The sequence below is a fragment of the Rhinatrema bivittatum genome, chromosome 9, assembly GCF_901001135.1.
Source record: "Rhinatrema bivittatum chromosome 9, aRhiBiv1.1, whole genome shotgun sequence".
NCBI lineage: Eukaryota > Metazoa > Chordata > Amphibia > Gymnophiona > Rhinatrematidae > Rhinatrema > Rhinatrema bivittatum.
The window spans coordinates 163,276,717-163,294,061 of NC_042623.1; the positions used below are offsets into that span (position 1 = coordinate 163,276,717).

Genomic DNA, 17,345 nt, shown 5'->3' on the forward strand with positions numbered 1-17,345 from the left:
GAGCGGTAAGTGGTACCCGCATTTCTGTATGCTGTACAAGGAGACACTGAGACCTGTGGCCAGGCCTCAAGGTGGACTTGTACATGGGGCAATGGTTGCTGAATCTCATGTTTAGCAGATCAGCCAATGCAGCTGGACCTTGGTTGGGAGGGAACCAAGAGTCAGAGCATTGGTCGGCACAGGGACTTGTTACTGACAAGAGAAGAAGCCCTGCTGCAATCCCAAGAAGATAGAGGGGTTCTCCTGATATTGTGGCTAACATAGCTAACATAGCGATATGTGACACTAATACAGTTCTAAAAGGCACATGACCCAGAACTTTTCGAACCACGGTCCGAATGGGAGAACACAACTCTATGGGAATGCCGCCGAAGCGGGTACTTACCATCCGACGTGGATCGCCGCAAGACGAGCCGGTGAAGATTGTTGACTCCGACGGTCTCCGGAGTCCTCGAGGGTAAGGCCGGGGGACGTAAACGTCCATCTCGCTCTGAAACCCGGTATGGTGGCACAGGTACAGAGGAGACAGGCCAGGCGTGAGTGGCGTTTAGACTGCTAAGTGTAACAGATGGCCATAGTCCCACACCACTTGACGGTGGGGCACGCCAGGAACAGAGGAGCCCTAACGGAACTCATGTTCCCTTCCCTCGTCACAGCGGCTCGATGTGTCGTGACGCCAATGCAGAAGCCGTCGGACCTGGATCCGGAAGTTCTGGATCACCAAGGACTGCCAAAACTGTAGGAACAGTGCTGATGGCAGTGGTGATGTCGCTCTGCCCGAGCGTTGTCCAGCCTGGAGAAGGATGGCACCGATGTGCTGGATGGCGTCAGCGGCGGACGATCACGATGTCGGCGATGATGGGTGCCACGGTGCTCGGCCCGGTCTTTCCCCAGCGCCGAGATGGAAGCCCTCGTCGTCCTGGAAGGCGATCGATGACGAACTGTCAGCACGCCTGCTCTGCTCCTGACACAATGGAGTGTCTTAAGCTAATACGGGGCTTAAAAAAGAACCCAAAGCGTGGAGCAATGTGAGGAGGCGAGGGTATTATGTGGCGGTGCTATGTCGGTATTGACGATATTGAAGGCAACCTAAGGGGCTTCGAGGATATCATCAAAATGGGTATGAAAAATCGTCGATGACTGGCCAGGAGAATGAGGACAGTGACGAGCACTGACAGCACTGGCATAGGTATCTTTGAAACGATGTGGAATCGAATAATCGAAAAACATTGCCGTTATTGAAAAAGATACCGGCATCGACTGAGTCGAAGTCGAATCAATAGGGCGTCAAGGACACCGAAGGAAAACGGAGGTGTCAAGGGCATCGATGCATGGAGGCGGGCATTTATGCCGTTTGTGGCATGGCCACGGGCATCAACTATAGGGCCACAGACGTTGACGGTATCGATTTGGACAGACTCAGATTTCCAAGTGTACATGGCATCGGTGCCCCAGACACGTGTGTCGGTGGCATCGATATGGACACGTATCGAATCGATGGCATGGATCTCCCAGTCGATGAATTCCATCCCAGCATCAACGCCAGTCCTGGAATCAGCATGGGCATCGATGCCAGCCATAAGGCTGGCATTGGCATCAACGCCCATCCACGGAATCGAGCCGGCATGGATACCCACCGATGGGACCCACCTGGGCATCGAATTTCACCGATGGGAGCAGCCTGGCATCGACTGCCCTCGATGGATGCATTCTAACATAGATGCCCATGGATGAAACACCTGGGCATCGGTGTCCATCGATGCAAAAGGACCTGGCACCGATGCCACCGACGGACAAGCCATCCGGCACCGATGCCATTGACGGACAAATCATCCGGCACCGATGTCCATCGATGGACAAGCCATCCGGCACCAATGCCATCGACGGACAAGCCATCCGGCACCGATGTCCATCGATGGGGACCATCCGGCACCGATGTCCACCGATGGGGACCATCCGGCATCGATGCCCACCGACGAATCGATGTGGCACCGATGCCCACTGATGGAAAAGGGCTGGACATCGGTGGGGAGGATGGGGCATCGATGGCATCCCCAAAAGGGGGGGGTGGCATCGATGAAGTGACCCTGGGATCGTTAAAAAGTGTCTCGGGCAGCGGTGGCGGCGACCCGAGTATGCATGGCAGTGACTAACAGCGTGTGCGTCAATGGCATGCATCCGGGTAGGGACGGCACCGAGGAAGCCCAAGGAAAAAAACAGTGCATAGGAGGAAAAAGCCTGGTAGCACTGAAAAGCAAAAAACATGGATAAAGGCATCAGGGCACCGTGGGGGGAGGGGCGCTGATGACATATAAAAGCACAGGGCGGTTTAGGAGGGTACCGGTGTAGTGATAGGGTATCGACTGCGTGAGGGTACCAGGGAACGAAGGACTTGAAGCTACAGAGGTCCTAAAGTTAAGGAAAAAATCCCTACCCCACTAGCATAAGCAAGCAGAGTGTCACAGAGATACTCGCAAGCTGTTTAAAGCTAACTGAAAAATGGGGGAAGGGAAGGCTTCAGTCAGTTAACAGCCTTAAGATAGTGACAGGAACCGACCGAAAAATAAGAATTAGTACTCACCGAGCGTCGTAAAAACGTACGCGGAGGGAGACCTGTGCAGGGAAAAGTGTTTTTTGAAGTGAAAAGTTAAGTGTTTCCATGAGGTAATTAGTTAAAAAATCCTCACAGAGCTCCAACCGCTATGCTGACTGCAGAGCGGAAAAAAGAAGACTGAGGGAGACACCTGTGGCTCACAGGGATAATTGCAGGCTGGGCATGCTCAGTGCACCCAGTGTGCCAGTGTCAGTCAAAGCTTGTTGAAACTTTGACAGAAAAGTTTTCCGTACAGGGCTCCATCCTCGATGTCACCCATTTGTGAGGACTACCATCCTGCTTGTCCTGTGAGAAAGATCAGTATTCATTTTTTTCTAAATTGTAGAAATTCCCTCAATATCAGTAATCATAGCATCTTGTTTGTTCCGCAAATTACAAATAAAATGTTGCTGTCTGTCACCAATAATCATGTGGGTCATCAATTTACCAGCCTTGTTGCCATAGCTAAACATTTTACTATGAAATCGATAATGGCATCTTAAAGCTCTTAAATGAAGCAACTGGTTTAAAGTATGCTTGATATCATTAATCTGAAGCTTACTAGAGGATTGCATGGAGGTAACAAAGGGATTTAAGCCTTGTCAGCTCCCGATTAAGTTAAATTTTTAATGTCTCAAAGTTTATTTTTACCAGCAGCAGAAATAATAGCACCCCTCATAACATCTTTTCCAGCATCCCAGAGAATATCGGGGGCATATCAGGAGAAATATTAAAGTCCAAATATTCTTTTAATTTACAAAGATAAATTGTAAAATCCTTGCCATAACAAATGTGGATTTAGATGCCATTTAAACACTGCAGGTGAAGGGCTACTCACTCGAAGGTTAATATAGGTGCATGGTCAGATAGAGTAAAATTACCAATAGCTACCTGAGTAGCCATCGAAAATACATTAGAGGATATAAAAAAATAATCAATATGGGAGTAGAACTGATGAGAATTAGAAGAGAATGAAAAATCTAATTCCGTAACACCTTCTAAATATTCAAAAGCTGAAGTTCTTTCAAAAGGAATGGAACACCAGTAGTGTGCTTATGAGTCACAGACCTTCGTGGAGGCCTAGCTTCAAACGTTAGATCTGCTGGAAAATTAAATTCCCCTCCCAAAACCACCAAATAATCAGGGAACTGACTAATCATGGTAAGAATTTTAATATAAAAAGCATGATCAGATAAATTAGGAGCATAAAAGTTACAGAACATTTTTTTTTCTGTCAAACTTCTTCCAAAACCATTATAAATCCTCCCTCAGGATCTGTAAATGTTTTTACTGGTATAAAAGAAAGCGCTTTGTGAATCATAATAGCAACCCCCCTCTGTCAACTACTATCAGAAGAAAAGAAGAGTTGACCAACCCAAACCACTTGCAACTTTGTGTGTTCAACAGAAGATAAATATGTTTCTTGGAAGAAAAGCACCCGAGCATGAACTTTCTTAAAGAAAGTCAACAGCTTTTTTATTTTCATAGGTAAATGAATATCATTTACATTTAAAGAAAAAATATTAAGTTCAGCCATAAGAATAATAGAAAATAGTAAAGAAGGAAAGTAACCAGAGCACTCCCCAGCACAAGCACCCCAGTCGATAATAGCAAGAACCATTTTTAGAAAAATTATATAATTAGAACAATTATATAAACCCCCATTGAGTTCCTTACAAAAACACAGACCAACAAATCACCAATCTCCAAGGGACTATACTATTCTACTACTCCAATTCTTCTTTCAGCACCCTAGGGGCCAGATAATGAAAATCCCCATGTACAATATGCAAAATCAAGTTTTGCCATCTTCATATAAAAACAGAAAAATTAGAGCATATTGACCCAATGTACATACAAAAACTGTAAAGCTGTATAGCTAACAATATCTAGTAAAAAAGAAAACAAAAAGCAGTTTAAATGCTCTCAGAAAATTCTACTACTAATAGGAAAGGAAAAAAAAAAGATGGAATAAAAGGGAGAAAAGCAAACATTGCACCCAAAGTCCTGCAACCACAGAAGATTAAAAAACAGAAAGACAAAAGCCAAAAAAGTGAAGCCAAACTCCAAAAATCCAACAACTATATGCAAAGATAATCTGAATTGCATCCACGATGAAAAAAAAAACCCCATTCATTTGTTGAGCAGTATTCCTTACTTCAGGAAGCCAAAGTTATCATCAGGCTAGGAAGCCAGTATTCGCAGGTCTGTAGAATAGTACTGGAAATCTACAATCTTATGCAAAGTAAAAATATCCAGTAAAAAAAAAATTTTGAATCCACCAGGAATGGCATATAACACTGATATATTCTGCAAATTATCATAGGAGACCATAAATTTACCAATCAAAACTATAAAACTAATCTCTGTATGCAGCAACTCTCGATAGACTAGACTGAAAATCCTCTCTGTCTACTGCTGAAGGTTGAGAAAAACCCAACAAACATTCATTGGTAAGGCTGCCTTACATTAGGAAGCTTAAGTTGCCACCAGGTCATGAAAATATTTGCAGAGCTCTATGAAAATACCTGAGTCCACATTTACACACTGCAAAATAAGCAGAAAGCCCAACACCTGCAGTGATAAAAAAGAGAATTTGTAATATCTCGAATCACAGCCAGAAGAAATGTCCAGTAAAATTTTAAGTCGCCAGAGATTGCATATATCGATCGATGTCTTTGGTGGTCAGTGTAGTAGGGCCAGCTGTGCCAAAAATTTCAATTTCACCAGAAACAAAATAAATCTAATCCCTTTATTTATTAGCTCTTTATAGCCCGGATTGAGAGCACTTAGGCTTTCTGAAATCTTCACCGAATAATCATGGAAAAGTATATTCAAGAACTCCCTTCTTTAAGTAATTTAATATTATAGAAGCTTTAGCAGAGTAATTTAAAATCCTCGCTATCACAGGTCTAGGGCATGCATTCAGCTCTCCCTTTAGGCCTATACGATACACCCATTCCACCACCAGCACTTCCATTTTGAGGGTCATCCCAGTTTCAGGCACATAGATCTGAACAAATTCCATTAAATCTGCATCTGTTACTTGTTCAGGAAGCCCAGTGATCCTAATGTTGGTCCGTCTTTCCCTGTTCTCTTGATTTTCAGTGCGACCCTCCAGCAGGGCTTTCTCCCACCACAACTCAGTAACTTTAGTAAGGACCTCTGTGGACATCTTTTGCACAGTTAAGCGTGCAGGTTACCAGAGGCAGGCAGAGCTCCAGAGTCTCAATGCGTGGATGAGATGATGGTGCAAGGAAAAGGGATTCAGTTTTGTTCGGAACTGGGGAACCTTTTGGGGAAGGGGGAGTCTCTTCCGAAGGGATGGGCTCCACCTTAACCAGGGTGGAACCAGACTGCTGGCGCTAACCTTTAAAAAGGAGATAGAGCAGCTTTTAAACTAGAACAAAAGGGAAAGCCGACAGTCACTCAGCAGTGTATGGTTCGGAGAGAGGTATCTTCAAAGGATACTAATGATGCATTAGAATTAGGGCATCCAGACAGTGAGGTTCTAATAATAAGAAAAGTAGTCCAAGTGCCTGTAACTAAAAACTCACCTGAGCTAAAAAATTCTAACTTATCCCTATCAATTAAAAAGCAGAATGAAAATACAAACAAAAACCAAACTTTGAAATGTTTGTATGCTAATGCCAGAAGTCTAAGAAGTAAGATGGGAGAATTAGAATGTATAGCAGTGAATGATGACATAGACTTAATTGGCATCTCAGAGACATGGTGGAAGGAGGACAACCAATAGGACAGTGCTATACCGGGGTACAAATTATATCGCAATGACAGAGAGGAGCACCCGGGAGGGGGTGTGGTGCTTTCTGTCCGGGATGGCATAGAGTCCAACAGGATAAACATCCTGCATGAGACTAAATGCACAATTGAATCTTTACGGGTAGAAATCCCTTGTGTGTCGGGGAAGACTATAGTGATAGGAGTATACTACCGTCCACCTGGTCAAGATGATGAGACGGACAGTGAAATGCTAAGAGAAATTAGGGAAGCTAACCAAATTGGTAGTGCGGTAATAATGGGAGACTTCAATTACCCCAGTATTGACTGGGTAAATGTATTATCGGGACCCGCTAGAGAGAGAAAGTTCCTGGATGGAATAAATGACAATTTTATGGAGCAATTGTTTCAGGAACTGACGAAAGAGGGAGCAATTTTAGATCTAATTCTCAGTGGAGAACAGGATTTGGTGAGAGAGGTAACGGTGCTGGGGACGCTTGGCAATAGTGATCATACTATGAGCAAATTTGATTTAATGACTGGAAGGGGGACAGTAAGCAAATCCACAGCTCTCGTGCTAAACTTTGAAAAGGGAAACTTTGATAAAATGAGAAAAATAGTTAGAAAAAAACTGAAAGGAGCAGCTACAAAAGTAAAAAGTGTGCAAGAGGCGTGGTCATTGTTAAAAAATACCATCCTAGAAGCACAATCCAGATGTATTCCACACATTAAGAAAGGTGGAAAGAAGGCAATACGATTACCGGCATGGTTAAAAGGGGAGGTGAAAGAAGCTATTTTAGCCAAAAGATCTTCATTCAAAAATTGGAAGAAGGATCCAACAGAAGAAAATAGGATAATGCATAAATGTTGGCTAGTTACATGTAAGACATTGATAAGACAGACTAAGAGAGAATTTGAAAAGAAGTTGGCCGTAGAGGCAAAAACTCACAGTAAAACCTTTTTTAAATATATCCGAAGCAGAAAGCCTGTAAGGGAGTCAGTTGGAGCATTAGATGATCTAGGGGTTAAAGGGGCACTTAGAGAAGATAAGGCCATCGCGGAAAGATTAAATTGTTTTTTTTCTTCGGTGTTTACTGAAGAGGATGGTTGGTGAAGTACCCGTACTGGAGAAGGTTTTCATGGGTAATGATTCAGATGGACTGAATCAAATCACAGTGAAGCTAGAAGATGTGGTAGACCTGACTGACAAACTTTAGAGTAGTAAATCACCTGGACCGGATGGTATACACCCCCAGAGTTCTGAAGGAACTAAAAAATGAAATTTCAGACCTATTAGTAAAAGTTTGTTACCTGTCATTAAAATCATCCATTGTACCTGAAGACTGGAGGATAGCTAATGTAATCCCCATATTTAAAAAGGGCTCCAGGGGCGATCTGGGAAACTACAGACCGGTTAGCCTGACGTCAGTGCCAGGAAAAATAGTGGAAAGTATTCTAAACATCAAAATCAAAGAACATATAGAAAGACATGGTTTAATGGAACAAAGTCAGCATGGCTTTACCCAAGGAAAGTCTTGCCTAACAAATCTGCTTCACTTTTTTGAAGGAGTTAATAAACATGTGGATAAAGGTGAACCTGTAGATGTAGTGTACTTGGATTATCAGAAGGCATTTGACAAACTTCCTCATGAGAGGCTTCTAGGAAAAATAAAAAGTCATGGTATAGGTGGCGATGTCCTTTCGTGGATTACAAACTGGCTAAAAGACAGGAAACAGAGAGTAGGATTAAATGGACAATTTTCTCAGTGGAAGGGTGTGGGCAGTGGAGTGCCTCAGGGATCTGTATTGGGACCCTTACTTTTCAATATATTTATAAATGATCTGGAAAGAAATATGACGAGTGAGGTCATCAAGTTTGCAGATGATACAAAATTGTTCAGAGTAGTTAAATCACAAGCAGATTGTGATAAATTGCAGGAAGTCCTTGTGAGGCTGGAAAATTGGGCATCAAAATGGCAGATGAAATTTAATGTGGACAAGTGCAAGGTGATGCATATAGGGAAAAATAACCCATGCTATAGTTACACAATGTTAGGTTCCATATTAGGTGCTACTACCCAAGAAAGAGATCTAGGCGTCATAGTGGATAACACATTGAAATCGTCTGTTCAGTGTGCTGCGCAGTCAAAAAAGCAAACAGAATGTTGGGAATTATTAGAAAGGGAATGGTGAATAAAACGGAAAATGTCATAATGCTTCTGTATCACTCCAAGGTGAGACCGAACCTTGAATACTGTGTACAATTCCTGTCACCGCATCTCAAAAAAGATATAATTGTGATGGAGAATGTACAGAGAAGGGCGACCAAAATGATAAAGGGAATGGAACAGCTCCCCTATGAGGAAAGACTAAAGAGGTTAGGACTTTTCAGCTTGGAGAAGAGACGGCTGAGGGGGGATATGATAGAGGTGTTTAAAATCATGAGAGGTCTAGAACGGGTAGATGTGAATCGGGTTTTTTTACTCTTTCAGATAATAGAAAGACTAGGGGGCACTCCATGAAGTTAGCATGTGGCACATTTAAAACTAATCGGAGTAAGTTTTTTCACTCAACGCACAATTAAACTCTGGAATTTGTTGCCAGAAGATGTGGTTAGTGCAGTTAGTATAGCTGTGTTTAAAAAAGGATTGGATAAGTTCTTGGAGGAGAAGTCCATTACCTATTAATTAAGTTGACTTAGATAATAACCACCGCTATTACTAGCAACGGTTAACATGGAATAGACTTAGTTTTTGGGTACTTGCCAGGTTCTTATGGCCTGGATTGGCCACTGGTGGAAACAGGATGCTGGGCTTGATGGACCCTTGGTCTGACCCAGCATGGCATGTTCTTATCCATAGTTTCAATTTTTGAGGTATGATGTCCACGCTCTCTTATTTCTTCAAGTGTCACTTGAAATTTAAACAATCATCCACTATTACCAAAATATTCTTGGAAATGCCCAGATTAGCTCCTCTTTAAAGGCTTATAGAGGAAGATCTTGCTCCAAAGCCATTTTAGACTCCACCGGCTTAGATTTTTCTCAGAGTCCTCGGGAAACTCATGGACATAACAGACAGCAAAAAGATATGGCAACGAGCATAAGTCAACCTCCCACTGACAGAATACTGAAATTGCAAAAATCAGTAAAAATTAAAAAGAGAAGAGCATGCAAGGAATATAAAAATACAAAGAAAAAAATGCTGGCCCCAGGAGCTAACCCATCTTCCTAGGCAGCCATCTTGACTGGAAGCCTGTTGGTGTCTCTTGTTGCTGCAAGGTGCTGAAAGCAGAGTCCAGGTCTTGCCCTGGATTTCAGGATTGGCCGTAGTGACTTTTCCATGGCACACCTAGTTAGGTCTGAATGCATATTGGTTGGTAAACACTGGTGTAGAAGATACCGCTTTCTCCTTGTTTGGTTATATAAAAGACTGCCACTTGTTTTTGGGTTGCAAAAAGATTTTCTTCCTCACAATTATTTTTATTATTAAAAATTTTACATACCGCATGTAAAGCGCATTAACCAAGTGTGGGGGGGGGGGGGGGGGACAATAAAACAAACGGAGCTAAATACAATACACCAGCAAGGTTCCAAGAGCACTTTAGATTGCTCTTAGCTCCAGTGGGTGATCTGGAATGATTTCTTCCATATCATCCAAACTGTTTGGGTTTGAAAGGATAGTACAAGAGCATTCAATGTTTGATGCATCTGTGGTTAATATCACTTGATGATGAGATTGCTGGTATGAAGGACCATGAATAAGGTTACTAGGGTAAGTCAGGTCCTCAGGTGAAGATATGTTCTCCAGGGGTTCCGGCAGTTCATCTGATGGTAGGCCGGTCGACGACGATGGCGATAGGGGAAGTGATGGACCTGAACCTTGTGGCGACTCCGCTGGTAGCCAGATCCTTCCTTCTCTGGAAGGAAGGATCTGGCTGGAACATCTGCACTGTGACGCAGATAAAAAGAAACTGAGACGGTCAGAGCAAGACAACTGCGCAGGAACCAGCGTGCATGAGCAAAGCATCACAGCTCTTCAACTTTGAGAAGATTTCGGACTGCACCGTCAGATGACATCACCCAAGAAAGCATGGCTAATGCAGCCTGCTTATTGACAGAAAATTTATTTTACTGACCTCTGAGCAGAATAAAATCCTTTCATTATGCTATACGATTAACTTCCTAGCACTTGTTTTGTGTAGCTTAATATCGCACTTTAAACCTCTTTGCTTATGAAATATTTTAGACACCTTCCAGCTCATTTTACTGGGTGAAAATCCAATATATTTTACATATATCAGATCATACAGCTGAACAATATAGGCCCACATACCTAAATCTTATATATAAGCAAGAATTATAAAAGGAGAGTGCTAAGAATTGCCATTAAAATAGCAGCATGACAACTCTATTGTAAAATCCATTTTATAACACAAGGTTTATAATTCTCCCTCAAATTGTGTTTATATTTCCATTACATTGGTATGGACTGGCTATATCAGAATATTCTCAGGTAATTTTTAACAGGGTGCCTAACTGGCAATGTAGGAGCATAGTTTTCAGCCCATACAAACCCAGTCAATATTCAAACAGAAAGGACCTGCATACGAGTTTGAATATTGTCTTATGTGGCTAAAAGCATGTGCATATACTTGTAAGGTTTTAAATGACAATCTAAAGTATGCAGAGTAAGGTGGAACAGTACTTACTGTTCTACGGATAATGGTTCCTTTGCAGCTTCGGCAAGCTCCTTCTGCAGTCGGGCTTGTTGTCTCCTAGAGGAATAGTAGAGGTAATAATTTGTCAATAGGACAATCCTTCTGAACTCCCCAAGCTAAGTTAGGATGGTCTTGGCTTCCATCTTTCTGTAACAAGGATATAGAGTATCTGCTTATAGCTACCAAGTGAATTATACAATTATATATATTTTATGTTTTAACAAGTACAACATTTCAATGAAAATACATACATCATTATGCATCAATTAAAGAAACTTGTGTAAAACATCACATTAAAGGTCTCATTTATGTGTCAGTAAATATAGAAATTGATCCTTTCCCTCCCCCCCCTTGGAAGGTATCCCCACACCTGCTCGCCATCTAGTAGACAGTATTATAAAACCACCTTGAACATTATAGTATTATAATATTATATTTGATTAGCTTTTCAGCGGGGGCTGTGACAATCTAATATAGTGCATTAACAATTATTCACGTTTGAAAATAATATGATAACATAGAATACAATCAGCACTAATCGTACTCTCACTGTGACGGTAAACATTTGATTATTCACTTGTCCCTTATTTCAGATTTCTATATGTTAAACTAGACATATCGCGAAATGATTTGTACATGTGAGTAGTTCTCTCTCACCCCCTTCTATTGTGTGATCTCCTGAGCTGGTGATGTTTGAAACCATTTCCAGGTCCAATAGTAGGACCCAAAAGTGTTGTGTCTGACCGCGATTAGATATACCAGCCACTGATGGCTGCGTAACTGGGCCACTACTTCTGTCAAAGTCAGTATAGTTTTTGATTTCCATTGTGGCGATCAGCATTCGAGCTGTTATCCTCTGGTGGAGGTGGCCCATGTTGTTTATTCCTGCTCTTTTCCAAGAGCCAAAAATGGCTGATTGGAATCCAGCCGGAAATAGTTTATCATGATATAATGAGGATGATAAAAATACGAAAAGTCCCCTACCAATCTAAGTCTCCAAGTGTCCCAGATTTTTAATGTCGTTTGAAGGGACCATGGGATGCATGCAAGTGGTTTCCACATGTGACTAGGTTGCCACAGCATTGTCTCTAATGGCATTAACCCCACCATAGCTTGTTCTGCCTGGGCCCATTGTTTGATCATATGTTGTCTATATCTACTATTGCCCGTAGTTGTGAAGCAACAAAATATAGTTGGACTAGCCGTTAAGCCCGTAACAACGGGCTACATTTAAAAAAAAATTTTCGGTCCATTTCCTTCCCACTCCCTCCCCCTCATTCTCCCTCTAGTCTCCCTCCCTCTCCTCTTCCCCCTCTATTCTTCCTCCCTCTCCCCCCTCCCTCCCCACTCTCCCCTCCCCCCTTCCTCCCCACTCTCGCCCCCTCCCCCCCACTCCCCCCTTCCTCCCTCTCCCCTCCCCCCACTCTCTTCCCCCCTCCCCCTTCCCCCTTCCTCCCTCCCCCCCCTCCCCCCCTCTCCCCCCCCAGTCACTCCCCCCCCTTCCTCCCTCTCCCCACCCAGTCACTCCCCCTCTCTCAATCCCCTCCCCTTTCAGATCATCCACAACCGGCAGACGGAAGATCTCCGGGGGCACGCACACACGGCGCCGCTACTGCTCGTCGTCGCTGCTGCCGCTACTGCTCCTCTCACTCCTGCTTCTCGCCGCCGCCGCTCCTGCGGCCCCAGCGCCATTTTTTTTTCATCGCTGCCGCCGCTACTGCTCCTCCCACTCCTGCTTCTCACCGCCGCCGCTACTGCAGCCCCAGCGCCATTATTTTTTTTTTTCGGGCACGCTCGGCTCTGACAGACGTGCTCGCCTGTGCATGCGCGGTAGAGCTGCTCTACTGCACATTTGCAGGCAGTCGGTCAGAGCCCATTTATAAGGTAGATATTAGGGGTTCCCATCCCTCCCTGTATCTTGGGGAAGAAAAGTATACGTCGTGCCACCCTAGTAGGGCATGACGTATGTTGATTATATATGGCTTTCGCCATATATAATCAACATTTTTCTTTTGAGTCTTTCTATGATTGTAGAGGATAAATACATAGGCAAGGTGGAGAATAGGTAGAGAGGTCGTGGAAGGACATTCATTTTTACCGTGGCCATTCTCCCCAGCCATGAAAAGGAATTTTTGTGCCATTTGTCGCAATCTCCATCAATGGATGTAAGGAGTGATGTGTAATTTAATTCAAACAACTCCTCTAGTGCAGAACTGATCCAGACACCCAGGTATTTTAGCGCTTTCTTGGCCCATCTAAAGGGCATTACTTTCACTATATGTTGAACTTCGATGTTGGTCAGGGTCAAATTAAGCAATTCTGATTTGTCTAGGTTTAACTTAAATCCTGAAACCTGACTGAAAGAAACTATTTCTTGACAAACCCCTTCCAGGGAAACTCCAGGATTGGATAGCGTGAATAAGATGTCATCGGCAAATAAAGAGAGCTTAAAAGCGTGTCCATCTATCTTTATTCCCTGCATACTCGGGGAACTTCTAATGCGTTTGGCAAAAGGCTCTAGAAATAGAGCAAAAAGCAGAGGTGGTAGAGGACACCCTTGTCTTGTACCTCTTGCAATTGCAAAGTTGGGCCCATACCTCCCATTGACCTTCACAGATGCCTTCAGTGCATTATTTATTTTATTTATTTAAAGGCTTTTATATACCGATAGTTGTTTTAACCACTGAATAAAGAATTCCCCAAAATTCACCTCCCCCAAAGTTGAGAACAAAAAAGGTCAATGAACTAAATCAAAGGCCTTTTCCACATCTATAGATAACAAGGCCGCAGGTATTTTTTTATGCTTTACCCACCAGATTAAATCTATGATCTTGCAAACATTATCTGCGGCCATCCGTTGGGGAATAAAGCCCACTTGATCCGAATTTATTAGAGCCGGCATATATTTATTTAATCGCACGGCTAGTATTCTGGTTAATATTTTTAGATCTTGGTTAATTAAAGAAATAGGTCTATAAGACCCACAATTTGGGGGATCCCTATTGGGTTTGGGGAGTACAGTTATGCCCGCTATATTGGCATATTCGTGAAATACCCCCCTCCCGATGGCATTAAATAAGTTTACCAAGGGTGTTACCAGGACGTGCGGAAATGTCCTATAATATTCCCCCGATAGCCCATCCAATCCAGGAGATCTGCCATTTTTTAGATGTTTAATGACCTCTCGTACTTCCCCCTCCGTGATTGGTCCATCTAAGATTGACCTTTGCTCTTCCGACAACGATGGAAGATGTACCGATTTCTAAGCTTTAATGTCAGCTTCTTTAATATTGGTATCTTTACTATATAGTTTTCATAGAAGGCGACAAAGTACTTTCTAATTTCTGTGGGTTGTGTTGTATAATTTCCATCTGCATCCTTAACCTTAGTAATCAAGCTTTGCACTATGTGGGATTTTAGTTTATTTGCTAGCAGTTTGCCTGCTTTGTCATCTCCCTCGAAATGTGTCTGTTTTAAGTGTTCAAGCTGATGAGAGATCAATCCATCATCCAGATGCCTCAGTTTATCTCTGGAAACAACTAATTTACTGTATGTTTTAGGTGACAAAGTAAGCATATGTTGTTTGACAAATGCTTCAGAATGAAATAGATGTATCCTAGTGGCTTCCCGTTCTTTTTTGAGTGCTGAGGCTCTGGATACGTACAAACCTCTCGCTACCGCTTTAGAGCATTCCCAGATCATGCCCATCAGGACCAAAGGATCACAGTTGATATAAAAAAAATTCCTTAATATGAGTGTACAATTGCTTTTTAAACCCATCATCTTTCAGTAAAGAAGAGTTCAATCTCCAAAAACTCTGTCCCCCTACTGTTTCCTGAGACCGTAACTCTATCCCCACAGCTCCGTGATCAAACCAGGTGACTGGATAAATTTCTGTCTCCTGTATTTGGGGCAATAGACATTTGTCTATCAGGAAGAAGTTGATGCGCGAGTAGAAGCTGTGCGGATTCGAGTAAAATATATACCGTCTGGCTGTGGGGTTATGGTGTCTCCATATATCTATCAGCTTCCATTTGTTTATCAAGGGAGTCACCATCTTCCTGGCTTTATTGCAATGATAATGTGCTCTGCCAGTAGTACTACCTGAATTGTCTTTGACAGGGTTTAGTGTTAAGTTGAAGTCTCCCCCCAATATTATGTAACCCTCTCCCTCCTTGTCGATTAATTTTTGAATCTGGTGCCAAAATATAGGTTGGTTTTGGGTTGGAGCATAAACGGATAATAAAGAATAAATTTCGTGCCCTATTTTAAGTTTGAGGAATATGTATCTGCCCTTCATGTCCTCTTTCTGCGCTAAAGTCTCAAATGTCACTTTAGAGGAGATTAGGATGCCTGTACCAGCATATCTAGCCTTGGAACTTGCTGCTGCCAGGAAGATGTGTGGAAATTCCTTATAATTCAGGAAATATTCATGTCGTTTGCGCAAGTGAGTTTCATGAATGAAAGCAATATTAGCTTTTAGTGTTAATAGCTCCCTGCGCAATAAATATCTTTTCCTGTGGGTGTTAAGACCCTTCACATTAAGTGATATAATTTGTAACATTCAATAATGTTTCAAATCTTGGAACTGATATTGTCCTGATAGTTAGCTGAGAGTTATTCTGATAGGTGTATTGCGGGACTGCTGCAACAGCATTCCCAGTTGTTGTAGCCTGGTTTTCCTTGCTTTCTGCATGGCTGATTCTACAACCACTGAAGCATGTAGTAGTTGTATGTTAGTATAGAAAGGTGAGTCACACATTCTATATTTCAAGTCTGTCTTCCTTGAGGTGGGCGTAGTGGAAAACGGCGAGTCCCAGGACTTTTCTAAGAGTGAATCTAAAACTGGATGTGAAGGTAGTACTGTAGGTTCAGCAGGAGTGTCAAATATTTTAAGGACGCCAAACATTTCTTGCCTGGGGTCTGGTATCTTTTTGGTTTCTACGCCCAACCGGAGACCTACTTTTTCTAGAAATTGAGAGTAGGTTAGATCTTCCGGCAGGGAGATCGGCTCCGGTGGAATCCCGTTGATGATCCCGGAGAAGAAGATGAAGGTGAAGAGTGAATCGGTAGAGGCAAAGGGGTTCTAGGTAGTGTTTTTAGTGCTGGTCCCAGTTGAGGGGACGAGGGCATCTCTTGCGGTTCAGCAGGAAGTGGTTAGTTTTGTTTCTCAACGGATTCCAAAAATTGAGATAAAATGTTGGTAATTTGCAAGATGGTATTCGAAGCCGAAGTTGAAGGTTTCGGCTTTGTTTGGAGATTTGCTGGTAATACATCTGGTTCTTGAACATGAACATCCGGAGCCTTTGGATGATCCTCACCCACGGGCAAAGGAACCGATGGGAAACGAAGGGGGGATCTGATAGATCTGGGTCCTCGTGTCGATGAAAAGTGGTAGACCATACAGAGAGAACTTCCGAAGAAGGGAGGAAAAGAGTCGGATCTCCGTGGAGGAGATTGACTTTCTTCGAGTGATAGCACTAATGGTGAAGGACTTCTTCTTTTATGACCAGTGTGATTTTTTTGTGTGCTACGACTGGTTGTGTCTGCAGCGTCTGTTTTACAAGCTGCGTGCCGTGTTGCTTCTGCATCGACGCAGTATCCTGGGCACATCGATGCGTTGAGTCGGAGCGTCGATGGTGTGCTGATGCATCGGTGTGTCGATGTTCCTTCGGCGCAGTGAAGTTTCTTAGACGCGTTTATGCGTCGGTGATGCCTCGACGTCATGAGGCATCGAAGCATGTGACGCTGCTCTCGCACCCTGCGTCTGTTGGATTTTATATTTTTTTTTACTTTTCTTTGCACCGGGAGGGTCCGCAGAGGTAGCCCTTCGATGTCCTTGGGCTTTGGGAGTCTACTTCAGTCCCGGAGCCGATTTAACAGAAGTTCCAGAGGGGGCATACAAGCCCGATGCTCCCTCTCTAAAACGGGCGATTTTTTCAGCTCTTTGGTGCTGTGCCCGTGGGAACATGCGGCCGCAGTCCAGGCAATTAGGACCGAGGCATAAGTAACAAAATTGGTATCTGTCTGTCATAGACATGATTTTTTCACATTCACAAAACTTGAAACCTGGTCTAGGCTAGTAAAGGGAGTAATCCTTTTCCAAGGTTTAAAACAGTTTCCTGTCAGATTTTTTCCTCAGAAGTTTTTCTTTCCTCACAGAGAGAAGAGTTCCGCGTGCATTCAGTCGCGCCGAAAAAAATGGACTGAGGAGCCTCAAGGAGACACAGCTGGTACGCAGGGAGGAATACCTCACCAAAAGACTTTGGGTGATCTTAGAGAGCTCCGCCAC

General features: G+C 43.2%; 1 protein-coding gene across 9 annotated transcripts in view; it reads right to left on the minus strand.

Annotated features, from left to right (window-relative positions):
* Nucleotides 1-17,345, minus strand: part of ATG16L1 (autophagy related 16 like 1) — a 254,894-nt gene that overhangs the window by 165,148 nt on the left and 72,401 nt on the right. For all 9 annotated transcript variants that reach the window (XM_029617424.1, XM_029617422.1, XM_029617421.1 and 6 more), the window contains one exon: nt 11,045-11,110. In XM_029617424.1, the coding sequence (XP_029473284.1) occupies nt 11,045-11,110 (66 nt within the window). The remainder of the gene's footprint in view (nt 1-11,044; nt 11,111-17,345) is intronic.